The following is a 14,804-nucleotide window of genomic DNA, read 5'->3' on the forward strand; positions in this document are numbered from 1 at the left end:
AGCATAATTCTTATGCCCTCTTCTCCGCCCACTCGCCGAGCTACGTCGGCTTGTTCTCTACCTCCGCAGATCCTCCTCTTTTGAAAGAGCCGCGGAGAATCGCGTGGAGCTGGAAAAGCTTACAATAACGGCAGTAGAATCGAAATACGGATGCTTATCCGATGGTATTGAAGTATCAATGTTTCATTTTCGATAGTGAATGCGTTTGATACTATGATGCACGTCTTCTTGTTATACCCCACAATCAAGTCATTAATTTTTTAAATTGTAACATCAACATCGATATGAGAACGATAGTATCCTTGAGACGTTTATTACATTTGTCCGATATTAATTATCTGATTTATCTGATAAATCGTACTAAACGTTAAATGTTAAATAGTATTAAGTGTAGTATTAGAGGAAAATGCATACTACGTCTAGAGCGACAAATTATGTGAGCCGTATTATAAAGAGGATACTTCGATACCTCCACGTAACGTCGCATTTGACGTAATCCGCTTAAACGTGCATTAGCCGCAATAATCCTCGGATATACGTACAAAATATATTGCGAACTGTAACAATAAGTGCCCGCAGATGTTTCGAAATACGAGTAAATAATAATAAATAGATCTCGGCAATAACTTTGTGAGTAACAAAGATACATCCACATAGAACAATTTCCTTCTCTCTTATACATTTGATAATTCAATATCATTTATATCAATTTGCAAACAATTGTATATCGATGCTATTTGAAACCGATCACATGGCGAACTTTTCAATAAATAGTAAGATTAATTAAAATGTTCATTCGATAAAGAAATGCCTTAGTGATTAGAAAGTTTTAAAATGCAGGGTGCGATTCACAACATAGTCTTGAAAATTCAAGTAATATATAACACGTAGAAAAAATTCACCTTGTTTATCTAATAATCTTGCTGAGACTACATGAAAGAGGATCGTTTTACGTAAGGGGAAAAAAATGCTTGGGACGATGAAATCGAGTACGTCGGGATTTATGACGTGAAAAAAAGATATAATCTCGTGTATTGTGTGTACTGAAACAGAATTTTTATTAAGGGACGACAGTTGAGCTGTTCTGTCCCTTCAAGGAAACAAAATTGACACATGACTTATTAGAATGGGTTTGAGCTAACAGAATAGCGAAGACAAATAAAAAAAAAGTTCTTTTCATAGTCACGCGCAAACCCATCTTTACAATTTGAATAAAGAAAAACGGTAATGTTACTTAGAACAAGAAAACCTATTATATTTATAATTTTGTTTTATACCGCTTACAGATTCCGAAAGGATAACACACAGTGAGAATATTGTCTTGACAAATGCACATAAAAATCAGAAATACAGAGAGTATTTCATCTGCGCACAATTACGCGTGAGCCGCCAGTTATTTGTAAATAGATATGCAAGCTACATAATACCGCGAAATCATTTTATTATGTATCCATTTAGAGACGCACTTTTTCGTTTCATTAATCGTGTAATCCTAATTGCATCAATTATAAAATTCAACGAAGTTGTTTCTAGAATTCCAAGAGAAATTTCGCAATCTTATGTCGCTTGCAATTTACGAACAACAAACTCAGAGATTTCAACGTCACAAAATAAATCGATGTCCGTTACACAGGGTCGAAAATCCTTCGCTCATATATCGTTAATAGCAGCAATATTAATAATAGTAACAAAATATCACATTATAGTAGCCGTTCAGATATGACATTTTGAGTGATCATTACAATTTTTTTCAAACAAGTGTAAATAATAAGTTCTTTAACAAAACGGTAAAGCAGGATAGTCAATAAACTGACTTTTACATTTCGAACAAATTATTTTTTTTTTTGCTTTTTTAAAAATATTTTATGTATATTGGAGATCTAATTCCAATATTATTATCGAGCTGCGTATGTTATTCGAACGCGGAAAGATCGTTCGTTTAGATGTTTAGACCTCCGATGCGATCAATTCTCGGCTCGTTTGTTGGGAATGTGCTTACACGCAGCTCGCCGCATTGGATCAACCAATGGAAATAAATTCAGGCGAAGGTACGAGATCTAGATGTGCTGTTAGATAGAGAGCTCGTTCTCATGATGTTCCCCTTCACACTTACGATTTAAATCGTAGATATTGAGAAGTAGAATTTACCCTCCCCTGGATGGGATCGGAGAGAGTCCTCCGCAATTCTCGCATATACCCGGATGTTAACACATTTACTTCCGAAATCTTCCGTAGGTATTTCTACGTCGCACGAATTACACTCGCTTACTTTCATATCAAGGGCACTCCTTGTTATATCCAAGATTAGTTGCGGGAACCGCACTTGGATATACCTCATGGAGCAGACGTGAAGACGTGGTAAAATATACCAAAGTAAATAATGTTTACTGTGGCAACTTGCAACTGTGAAACGCTCCACGAACATACTCATTAACTTATTTTCCAGAATTTTTTTCAGAAAAGGATACTCGTCTGTAATTTAGAATATAAGCAATATATAGGTATGGCTGTGCAAGAGAGGTAAAGATTATAAAATTACCACGTTCTTCAGTCTGCTCACATAACATTGCTAATCAATGTTTCTTTCTCTTCTTTTTTTTTTTATTTTTTTAAGCCCACTTTTTTCTAAGTTTATATACTTCGCATAAACATCATTCTTTAGAAAGAGTCAAATACAGCACGCAAATTTGTAGATTTTTAATATCAATGGACGAGTTTTCGTTTACAAGTTTTTGTACGGGTGAAATGTACGAACATCGTGCATCGATCACATTTAAAGATCAGTAAGAGTTTTTGGTTGGAAATAATTTTTGATTGGAATAGAATAGTTTGTAAAATTTTTATAAAATAAAAAGAGTTGAACCGCTTGCTTATTAGCCACTTATTAGCTTATTGACTCTTTCGAAAGCTGAATAAAATACATTTCGCAAAATAGACTCCATAAAATGGATCTATCGATGTTTCCAATTACAGCGCAGTAAGACTAAGTATTTTCTTCTTAGTCTATGTAATATTGCCAAAAGAATTTTCAAAGAATCGCCGTAAGCAAAACAACAGGAGAAGCTAATAGAATAAGAGCAGATTTTTCGTAGTTTGTAAATGGGAACATTTCGCCGATTAGATCGTTTGGCGAAACAATTGTTATTACATTGAACCCATTTACGTTTGTATATTAAGTAGATAATAAAATGAAAGGGGACCGTAATATTAGACTATGACGCAATCGTATGCGATTCCGATCGATCAAATTAATATGCAGTGGGCGACCGATTATTTGATCAACAAAATCGCACATTAGCTTAATTCATTACAGTATCTTTGCATTAACAGTGACACAAAAAAGAACCCAATAAATTATCAAATTGTATAGCAGATATAATTGCTGGTCTTCCGGTCTGCTTTGGTTGTTCATTTTATATGTGGTCAACGGGGCACCATCATTATCTGGCAGATTATTTGCTTTCGTTATCTCGGTCAAGCAGAAGACAGCGTTCCGAATAGATCAGAGATCATTCGATCATAATCGTTAATGGACATCACCGATAACGAAACTCTCGCAATATCAATACTGACTTCTCGCCTGTACTCAATAGATATTTATCTGCCTGTATAGTAGTTACAACAATAGCTAAATATGTTGTTAGAAAAATTTTGCCGAATCGAAGACTATCGAGGAAGCAAATAGAAATAGAAAGACGCGAACGGTTGTTGAGTACGGTACATCGTATTTCAACGTATTTCAATTGTCGTCTTTGGTCGAGTTCAATCTTAGCGCGATACGTTATATTAATTTATCTTCCTTTCATCCAGGAATCGCGCAGAAATCACAAATGCACGTGTGTGTGTCTACAAACCGGGCAATAAGTCGCAAGTGCGATTGCTTTGCAACTTGTAACCCGATTGTGATTATTTAGTAATTTCTTACGCGGTTAAGTTGTGATTATTTTGCAACTTAAAACTCGCTTTGCAATAAATCCGCGGTGAACGATTATTTTGCAACTTATAATTCGATTTGCAATAAATCCGCGGTAAACAAAAGCAGTAATCGCGCGAGGATCGTGTTACGTTTACCTAAATATTTCTTTTTTCATGTTATATTGACGAGTCAGATTTATGGCATACGCAATCAAGAATGTGTAAATTTTCCAGAATCGTAGAGTTGTATACACGAAATGAATTACATTTCGTAAGACGAGAAGAGAACTTGCAAAGCCCATGATAAGCTAAACTCGCGAGTATGATAGCGCATATTCATTTACATTAGATTTTACAAAAATGCGAAATCTGTCTCTCAAGATTCAGCTGACGATGAAACCCTCTACGAAAATGGAGATTCGCGAAATATCTCGACTCGAAAATATACTTAGAATTTGCGTCAAACTTAAGCCATGTACTCGGTGTCGCTACGAACGAAAATTACGTATATTGGTCGAAGGTTGAAGGCAGCGAGCATGAACAACCATTCGTCCAGATCAACATTCTGTACACATCTGTTCACAATATTCAATTTGCAATTTCAGTTTTCTCTTTTTTTGTGTCAGTAGTTATCTCATTACTGTTTATCTATTATCTACAGTTTCCGTGATAAGCTCACAGTGTCTGATATTACAGCCCTAAATACATTTTAAACCGCCTTCTCATCACCGTTAATATTCCATTCAAAGAGGATTCCTCTCAAATATGAAATATTCTGGTATCGCATATTGTTCCATATCTTTCGCATCCAAAAACCTAAGTCATATTGGCTGGTGGCTTTCAAATTCTTAAATTTCACCTATAATAGTCATGCATACCAAACAGTAAATTTCTTGCATATTTTTCTACTCTTTCTCGTGTTTAGCCATAATTTCATGGAGATCTCTAGAGATTCTATGTTGATATTATTAATAATACAATAACTTTGGCAGTTATTTTATCTTTTACGAGAGATAGAGTATTTCACGGTGCACCTTTAAGCTCACATTTCAGTGTGAGCTGTCAGTTCCTCATGTGCATTCACTTGCAATCCATTTATTCCGCGTTTTCCGCTTTCTTTCTATGAATTTTAGCAATAAATCCTCGCAATTTGTTAGATCTCAATTTTAGCCTCGATAGACTGTTGTTGTATAATTAAACGTAGGCTGCGATTGGACATATACGTTATTATCAGCATCAACCATAGAACCTCTTTTTTTGTTAGGAAGTCCACCAGCCAGTTCTTTATAAAAAAATAATTATATAAAACTAGTCAATTGTACAACCTCTGATTCTCAATCACGATATAGAAAATCCAATTGCGTTTTTAAAAAAAGAAAAAAAAAGAAAAAGAAAATTTCATTAGCGGTTGAATGAACAGAAAAAGATAGTTTAAGCGTTGACAAGTGATTTGAATTTCAGAGTTGTATGACAATATTGACAGATAGCAAAATCAAGCCATGATCAAAAATATTACAACTGATATTTAATATCCAAATTTTATAAATCGCTAAGGGCAATTTATATATATGTATATATATACACACGACCTTATTGGTATTAAGGACAATTTATATATGCATGACACAGTACAAAAGTAATGAGCACATGTGAATCAGTATGTTGTACTCGGTGAGATTGGCCGATAGATTTTCTAAATCATATATGCCCTCTTCTTCATTGTTGCACAACAACAGAAGGAAAAAAATACTGGAAGAATGAAGCCGTTGTATAAAAATCCTCTATTAAAACGATGTTGTATGTCTTCGCATGTAGTATTTACAGTTATGATAAAATGCAATGATTGATTATTATGTTATTCACATATCTGTTTACATATTGTGCATCTTGATAATGGCTTGACTCTGATTTGCTTTAGCTTATGTACATTTAAATGTATTTATGTACAAAGAAATGATTCGCACTGACATTTGCCCGACACTTCAATCACTCAACTCATCATTACTCATACTTAGTACGTTTTATTTACAAGTAAACTCACTCTTTGACACACTTTGACACACACTTTAAACTCTTTGAGCGTGTGTGAAGCTTCATTTTACCACAATGCATCGAAACTACTTGGACACGTTGCCTTCTTCCATACTATTATTGTCTTCTGGTCTCGCCACGTACAAACTGGGGTCTATCACCTTTGGGATAGGTTTAATTTCTGTTCCAAGCTCTTGTTCGATACGGTGTAGGTTGAAGCGATCTTCATACGTGATTAGGTTAATTGCTATACCTAAGTGGCCGAATCTTCCAGATCGGCCGATTCGATGCAGATATGTCTCTGCCATCTTCGGAAAGTCAAAATTGATTACGACGTTCACAGCTTGAACATCAATACCGCGGGTAAATAGATCACTGCTCACCTGCAAAAAAAGAAAACATTTAATAAAAACATTAATAAAGTACAATCTTCAATTATAGATACATTAGTACAATGTACAATATTTTTGTACATTAGTACAATGTACAATTTGCTTCAATATTTACATTTACTTGAACTAGAGATAATACATTATATATGATGTAATTAAATTAAATAAGATTTAAATTTTTCTAATAAAAAATGTTATACATTAATTAACTTACAAGATTTCGGCATAATCCTGCACGGAAATCATGGAATACGCGATTTCGGTGTGCCTGCGCCATTTTCGCGTGTATATAATAACAGCAATACCCAAGGTCTGTTATTTTCTTAGCCAGCAATTCGACGCGTTGCGTTGAATTACAGAAGATTATGCTTTGCGTTATTTGCAGCTATAAAAGTAATACATAAATTAATAATATATTTGCTTGAAAGGAAAAGATTTATTATATCATTGATAAAGAATTACATAAGATCAAATTAAGCCTTACCTTGGAGAATAGCGTGTTAAGGCAGTGAACTTTTTGTCGTTCCTGTACAAAAGCGTAATATTGTGTTACGCCTTTCAAAGTCAACTCTTCCATTAAATTAATCTCATATGGATCTTTCAAGTGTTTCTCCATAAATTGTTTCACAGTCAGAGGAAACGTAGCTGAATACAGCAAAATCTGACGTTCATGTGGTAATCTAAAAGGAAAATAAAGAAAACTAATAAACACAAAATAACAGAGATGAGTAATATGGTTATTTTTTTGGAATAATTGATAGTATTATATTACACGCGTGATATGTATTAAATTTCTGTAATATTAGCTAAAAATTGTTTTAATAGTATCAGATAGAAAATATGGCAACGAGTTAAAATTGCGAGTGAAATAAATAGTACAATTTCAGTGAATTTTAAGCGAGAGTCAATTAAAGTTAGTCATTGATTAGTCAATTTGATACACTCGGAAATGTGAATATATTGCAACATGACATGCCTAAATTAAATATGAAACGTTTAATATTTCAAGCATTTTAATTATACGAAATGCAGCATTGCATGTACGAGCGTATAAAAGAAGCAAAGCGTTGTGAATGGTCGACCTTAATTGTCTCTCATACAAAAAAAATATTGAACTTGAGTTTTTTCTGCACAGTTCTTCATAGTTATCCACCTACCGTAAAAGGAGTGTGTGGTTAAATAAAGAAATTCTGTGTAAAATAAAATGTAATATTTTTGTACAAACGCACCTCGATATTACATGATCCAACATTCCTTTGAAGTCTTGCGACAGCAGTTTATCTGCTTCGTCCAAAACTAGAATTTTACAATGCTCCATATTTGCCACATTCTTGTCCATCAGATCAAGGATCCTTCCTGGCGTTGCGATTATCACTTGTACTGAAAGCATAAATTACGGACAAATTGTACATCGGTCCACTCATTTAATGTAATTTATCGATAAATCATACACTTTCCTAGACCTTACCTTTTTGATAAATCCTCATAATGTCGTCTCGTAAGTTAGTTCCTCCAGTAGTAACCATAACTTTTATATCCATGTGCTTTGCGAGCTCAATACAAATCTGTGATGTTTGTAGCGCTAATTCTCTTGTAGGCACAATTACCAGTGCTTGGATTACGTCTTTCCTCGGGTCAACCTGAAGTGGCAATAATAAGCACGCGACATTCAAAACAATTTTTTTTTCTTCAAGTTAAAGCCTTCGTCATACCTGTTCCAGCACTGGAATTGAGTACGCTCCAGTTTTACCAGTTCCATTTTTCGCTCGTGCCAAGATGTCCTTACCAGAAAGTGCAATAGGAATACTAGCTTCTTGGATCGGCGATGGCTTCTCCCATCCCTTTTCAAAAATTCCCATCAATAGTTCTCGTTTTAGGCAAAATTCTTCAAACTCGTTACCACGTGTGTCGGTAACATCCTGTAAGGTATATTTCGAACTAAATTTCAATGTAGAAAACTTAACTATTCAATTTCTCAAGGATCTTTATCCGCAAACAATAGTAAAATTAATTCTGAAGACTTATTAAATTTCTTCATATTGCAAGAATAACTCAAATTTTAAGGTATAAAAATTTGTTATTTATTTATTACGTATACTTATATTAATTTATTGTTACATATTTATATATCTTTATTAATTTCTCGTTACTTAATAATTTATTAAGTTGTCTTTTTCTATCATAAAACTCACACTTGTTTTAATTCTTTTATCCTTTGGTGGAATCTTTAATTTGGCTTTCCAACCCACATCATCCATTTTCTCTATCTCTGATTTATTAGACAAACCAGAATTCAACATATGGTTAGAGTTCATATGCGTTTCGGTCATCATTTTGGAAATATTGTAGTATATCTACTATCTTTTCCTGACAACAGAAAAGAAGATAAAAGACACGTTATTACTATAATTACATTTAATATACGCATACGCGCTAGCTAAGCTTACATAGGCATTACGTTATAAATTTCTTCGCGTAAATGTTTAAAGTCACATAAATTTTACTCATAACGTTTTTTATATCACAGTTACACTTGCAAAATATTAAATTATATCATAGTAGTTCTGATCTCGTAAGCATATTCAAAAGTATGTATCAGGTTTTATATTAACGTCTAAATAGAAGGAGATGGAAAGGGAGCAAGGCCAAACACAATTGACCTACAGTGTATGCCTGTAGGTATCTCTCCGTGTGTTTGCCGTTATGAATACATTCGAATGTGCTAAGTGTTTTTGTGTGTTTGGATACAGGAAGCAACCATGAATAACTCTATAGATGAAGCAGTTGACTGTGCTACAAAAAATTCGATTTCCCTATCGTTTGTAACTTTCAACGAACACGAAATTTAATATAATTACACAAGAAATAAGAACTGTTTCTCGAGAGTGAAGTAAATAATTCGATAAATTATTTTTTTAATAAGAAAAACAGAATTATGAAGCTAACTTAAACTTTACAAAAAGATTTTATTCAAACAAAGCGACACGTTTTTTCGTTTTAATCGTATACTTAACGCACGTTAAGAAAAAGAGATTAAAGAAAAGAAGAGAGGCTCTTAAGCGCTATTAAGATTTTTTATGTGCGGAATGTATCGAATTATTACTCATACAACAAAGAGACAAAGAAACATTCTTGAGATTTCGTTGTATCTTCGAATGACGAAAGTTCGCGACCGTTCCGAAAGTTCCGTAAATTCAAAAACGGCGTAAAAAAACACGTACATACTCAGTACTCACCTAATCGCGAGTGCTCGTGATTAACGATAGCCGATATGCGCCGCTCGGGCGAGTACCGAGTATACCCGTCACGGGAATTTCAACCGTTCGAACCGTCGATAACGGCAGAACTCGGCCCTCACGCGAGTGAGGGATTTGCGCGTTAAATATACCGTGGCCGGCTCGCTTCGTCTCCACGCGGCTCCAACGGACGCCGATCGCGAAGGGGGGGGGCCAAAAGGGGGGGGTTCGTTTTTTTCCACCCTTTTCTAGATCGGCTCGCGCGAACGGGGCGTTTCGGGGCGACGAAAAAGCCCCCGGGGCGATATTACTTGAACCGTTCGCGAAGGGGGCCCCGCGCGTGGAATTTCTCGCGGCGCGCCGCCGCGGGGGCCGGGGGACGACGACGGACGGAACAATGGGGTTGTGCGGGAGTCGACGCCGGGTGGGCGCGTAACGTCGTCGTCCGCGTGGTTGCTCCTTACCTTGAAAACGAATGGACGTCGATGCCGTGTGTGTATATGCGTGTGCGCGCCTCGGGCACTCGATCGTGGGAAACAACACGCCAAAATGGCCGTTCCCCCAATGTCAATGGATTTCGCCGACTTCTCGCAGCGCCAGTAACCGCGTCGGGGCACCGTTTTTTCTCGTTCGGTGCGATGCCGCGCTGTCGCTTCTCTCTCTCTCTCTCTCTCTCCTCACTCTCCTCGCGCTCTCTCTCACTCTCTCGCCCTCTCTCTCTCTCTCTCTCACTCGCTCTCACACTCTCTCGCTCTCACTCTCCCTCTAGCTCTACCTCTCTCTACCGCTTCTCTACTCGTTATGCTTCGGAAAAAAAGCGTTCTCGTGTTTAACACGCGGTCCCGACTCTCGGTCTCTCGGTCTGTCTCTACGACTCGTAATTTGCGTTCCGCTTGCAGTATCCCGAAATCCCGACTGATGCACTGCGTCGAATGCGAGCGACGATTATTGCTTGTTCGGTGTACACGATCCGCACCATGAAAGAGCGACGGTAGCAAGACGGCGATGCCACCGTGGCGCCCCGGTCCCGGCCAGGCCGCCAGCCGCCAGGCGTCGTTTTAAGGCGGTATTCATGAGAGGGACACGCGGCGACGCGGCCGGATTGCGGCGAGCGAGATCAGCCAATGGATCTCTCATTTGTTGCTGAATTTTTCATACCTTCTGTTCTTCCGTTTTTCAACTCCGTCTTCGATCATACGGGCCCGTCGTTTACATTTCAGATAGCGCAAAATAAAATGACCGGAAAGAACAGACCCGGGACCCGGAAACATGGTTCCGGTCCGGCACGAATCACGCGCCACGTGGTTCGAATTGTGTATGTACGCGGTGGCTTGGCCAATCACCGCGCGCCAAGTATATGAGAGCGACACGTTGCTGTCGAAACTCGAAACTAAAAGCGGCGTTCATAATCCGATCTTGCGTTCAAGATCATTTTTAAGTCTAATATCGGATGAACTTGAGATTCCATCCGATCAATAAAATAGTTTATACAATATTTCGAGACGATTTTATATTTAAAAAAGTAATTTTAGATAATTTTAATATAAAATCATATTAAATCTAGTCTCAGACGGTTTTCTCAAATTGAAAATATTTCCATCCAATGAAGGTGTCTTGAGATTGCGTTTCTTAAATATAAGATCAGACATGCGAATATATTCCTCAAAGCGATATTCAAGCCTCACATATTCGAAATAAAGTCCCAGTAGAACATAACTCATAATGGCATCATGACAACGTTATCGTGACTTTGTTCATCACTTAAAAATTATCTGGACATGTCCAGGTCATGACAATATCATCATAATCGAGTCATTATAAGAGTTCTATCTGAAGTTGGTCACAGAGCTATAAAATCAACATATATTACAAGTCTGATCTCGGGTGAACTTGAGATTCCGTCCGACTAATAAAATGGCAGTGTTTGAGCTAATGATTTTCATATTTAAATATAAAGTTAAATAATTACTCAGATAATTTAAGTGTAAAATCATATTAAGTTTAGTTTCAAATAATCTTAAGATTCTATTCGATGAAATACATCTCGAGATTGATATATAATCCTAGAAACGATTCAAGCCTCATCGTACGTCTCACAGAGATCAAAATAAGTATAGCTTTACGGAGCTACAACTTCAGCGTATATCGCGAATTCTTAAATCTGAATTGCGCAATAAATCATGTTAATGAAGTTGCCGCACACCCGTTGACGATATGAAAGATTGAAATTTTATTGAGAAATATAAAGAACGGCATAAATTTCGATCATATAACGCACGCGTCAGAACATTGACTTTACATTGGTATAAGCGCGATATACGTCGTTGAGAGCGACTTTAACTACCGCTGGTAGTTAAAGTCGCTACCTCTACTATCTACTCCTCGCCGTCGTTCCCCATCCGGGATTCATGGGCAAGGGATCTCCTTCTTCTGAGATATACGATACTTGCGACAGGCTTCCGGACAATGGCGTTCCAGGTAGCGCCTTTGCGAGAAAGCCTTAAAGCACACGCCGCAACGCCACTGCCACTGATGATGATTGCGTGTCCTTTGATGTGCGCGAAGATTCGATCTGCAATAATCCCAAAAGATTAATTAGTCGCGTGGCAATGATGCACCCTTGATAGCAATTAACATTCCGAACAGCGCTATTGTAATCGAATAGAACGAGAATAAAATCGTTCTCCATTTTTCCCCGAAGACACGCTTTGACAGCTTCACAGATCTTTCGTATATACACTTCAACTTTTTAATTTAATTTTTGATCAAAGTTTTCGCTTTCTCTACCTAGGATGAGATCGATTCTTAATACACAGCAATTAACATTTCGAACAGTACTGATCGAATAGAACGAGACTTTCGTGTACTCCAATTTTTTATTTTAACTTTTGATCAAAGTTTTTCCCTCAAGAGATCGATTCTTATCCACGTTTCTCGTCGACGGAATTAGAACCCGGCAGCGCGTTCCTGCGTCGGAGTCCCAAGTTTAAGGGAGTCCTGTACGTACGTACCGATCGGCGAAGGATTTATGACAAACCGGGCACTCAAAGGGTCGCTCGCCCGTATGTAGACGCAAATGACCCTTCAGCACCCACGGCCGGTCGAAGCTCTTGCGACAGTACGGGCAGTAGTGCATCGTTTTATTTCTCTTCCAGTGCTGGGCGCCTTCTCGAGCGGACGCCGTCTTACCCTCGGCAACGTTGACCGACTCGCGCTTCTGTTTCGGCAGCAAGTACAGGGCCTGCGAGAGCGTCTGCGTTTCGCAGCCGTTGATCACGACCGGCGGATTTATCGCGCCAGCGACTTTTCCCGCCTCCGACGTCTGCGTCGCCGATCTCTCCGCCTTGGAGGAGAATCGCGGCACCCCGTCGAGCAACATCGTCGACACCTTCCCCGCGTTATCGTTCACGTGCCCGTCGATCGACGCCGCATCGTGATGTGTATTCCCGTAATTTTGCCCAGCTGGATTTAACTCGGCGTCGAATGTCGCACCGTTGCTCTTGTGGAAACTGTAACGGGTTACGATGGGCAACCCGGAGCAGGTCCAGATATTGCTCGTCTTGAACGTTGCGTCTTTCGTATGGCTCTTCCGCTTGAGATCCGTTGACGGCGGCAGCCACGGGAATTCGGTCTCTGTAAAAATCGATTTTCCGTCACTCGAAGCAGGCGCGATATTTATTACCGGAATAGTCGAGATTTGAAGCAAAAATTTCGAGCTCTGAAGGATTTATTATTATTTCAAGTGGCAGAAAGTAATTCTGTAATAAATAAATTAAGTAATTGGAAAGAGCCTGACACACACAGAAAGTCATTCCATGTGAAATTAAAATTTTGCCTATCGACAGTTAGTAATTAATCTCCAAGTTTTGAAGTACGTCCTTCTTGCGTCTAACGAGAAAAATTAACATTTCTCTTCCTTCCTCTTCAGTCAGCGGAATAAATGGCAAGATATAATCGTCTAACGAGAAATAATAGAGATACGTAAAAATTCCGTCGCACATTTATTTATAGCTACAACCCTATTGCGTTTGTATGGCTCCTGAAAATGTATCTTCGGTATTTATTTTTAGATAATCCATATATTTATTCGGCAGAACTCTCGGGAGGATCACGTGAAGATAAGAGACTCCCGGCATGGATGTCCGCAGCCTGTTTATTATTATTGTGACAATAGGCAAGGTTGAAGTAACGACCGCGGGCAATTCGTAATTTCAATGATACTCTTACAGACACGTGTTGAGCGCATGCCATGGATATTCCATAGCCGATAATGAAGCTCGGCTCGTCTGGTTGTACATTAGGCCTGAATATAATCTTAATGGTCCGCAGAAAGTTATCGTAAAAGAAGATATCGACAAAAGATGAAGATATACCTTCGCTCGAATTGTCCGTCTTGTGATACCGCGCCATGGACTTTATCAAGCAACGCGGCATACTTCCTGAGATAAATTATGGAACTTTTTCCGTCTTACACCACCGTTCGCAAGGGACACGAACAACTTCCTTTCGTCAGCTTCCACTGCAGCGGTGTGGCAATATGGCAATGGCACTATGGCACTGCCGGGCACTCTCGATCGGCTTTTATTTTCTTCAAGCAGTAGCGTATTTATCGAGAGAGCTCGCGATTAACCCGATAAATAATTACAATTAATTGGGATATCTTGTAAATTTTACCAATTTTTTCCTATTTGATATTTCGCTTACTATGCGATACGATTGAATGTTATTACATCTCATTTAAAATGACAATTGTAAAATAAAACCAACATTAATTAATCCATATAAGACAATATTATCTCAGATTTCTTCGCGTTTGTCGATTCGTCAAATAGAAATCGATTATTCCTTTTATTTATTAAAATGTTATGTATTTCCAGTTTTATATATATTTCTCGAAATTTTTGCTCCGATCTTCATTAATTTTATTATATCTCTGTAAAATTTCCATACGTTTGGCTACCCCTACGGAAAATTACTACGAAAAGACTACTGTAGTTTTGAAAAAAAAGTACACGAAACTATAGTAAATATTACAGAGTTAATTGCTAAAGTTTTGTGTGCTTCTTTCGCGACTACAGTAACTTTTTCCATAAGGATGAGGATTTCGGAAAAAAAATCAAGATTGATCAGGACAAAAAATTATAATATTTAATTATTACATTTAAGATAAGATAATCAACATGTGATAAATTTAATAAATTGTAAATCGTTAAATCATTAAAAAATTATA

General features: G+C 37.6%; 2 protein-coding genes across 3 annotated transcripts; both read right to left on the minus strand.

Moving 5' to 3' along the window:
* Positions 1-1,034: 1,034 nt before the first annotated feature.
* Me31b (ATP-dependent RNA helicase me31b) lies at positions 1,035-10,566 on the minus strand. 2 transcript variants are annotated; one of them, XM_077399559.1, is made up of 8 exons: positions 10,039-10,566; positions 8,531-8,705; positions 8,051-8,257; positions 7,807-7,978; positions 7,568-7,718; positions 6,823-7,018; positions 6,553-6,723; positions 1,035-6,329 (listed from the first exon to the last, which is right to left on the minus strand). In XM_077399559.1, the coding sequence occupies exons 2-8, from the start codon at positions 8,669-8,671 to the stop codon at positions 6,033-6,035; spliced, it is 1,335 nt and encodes a 444-aa protein (XP_077255685.1). In that variant the 5' UTR covers positions 8,672-8,705; positions 10,039-10,566; the 3' UTR covers positions 1,035-6,032. The 2 variants fall into 2 exon arrangements, with proteins under 2 accessions (XP_077255685.1, XP_077255686.1); XM_077399560.1 differs by lacking the exon at positions 10,039-10,566 and adding an exon at positions 9,575-9,718.
* Positions 10,567-11,547: 981 nt separating this feature from the next.
* On the minus strand, positions 11,548-14,134 carry LOC143894055 (uncharacterized). Its single transcript, XM_077400086.1, has 3 exons — positions 13,948-14,134; positions 12,586-13,207; positions 11,548-12,146 (listed from the first exon to the last, which is right to left on the minus strand). The coding sequence occupies exons 1-3, from the start codon at positions 14,006-14,008 to the stop codon at positions 11,981-11,983; spliced, it is 849 nt and encodes a 282-aa protein (XP_077256212.1). The 5' UTR covers positions 14,009-14,134; the 3' UTR covers positions 11,548-11,980.
* Positions 14,135-14,804: the final 670 nt, after the last annotated feature.

This window comes from Temnothorax americanus, unplaced genomic scaffold, assembly GCF_048541705.1.
Source record: "Temnothorax americanus isolate GAGA-0224 unplaced genomic scaffold, ASM4854170v1 Scaffold13, whole genome shotgun sequence".
Lineage (NCBI taxonomy): Eukaryota > Metazoa > Arthropoda > Insecta > Hymenoptera > Formicidae > Temnothorax > Temnothorax americanus.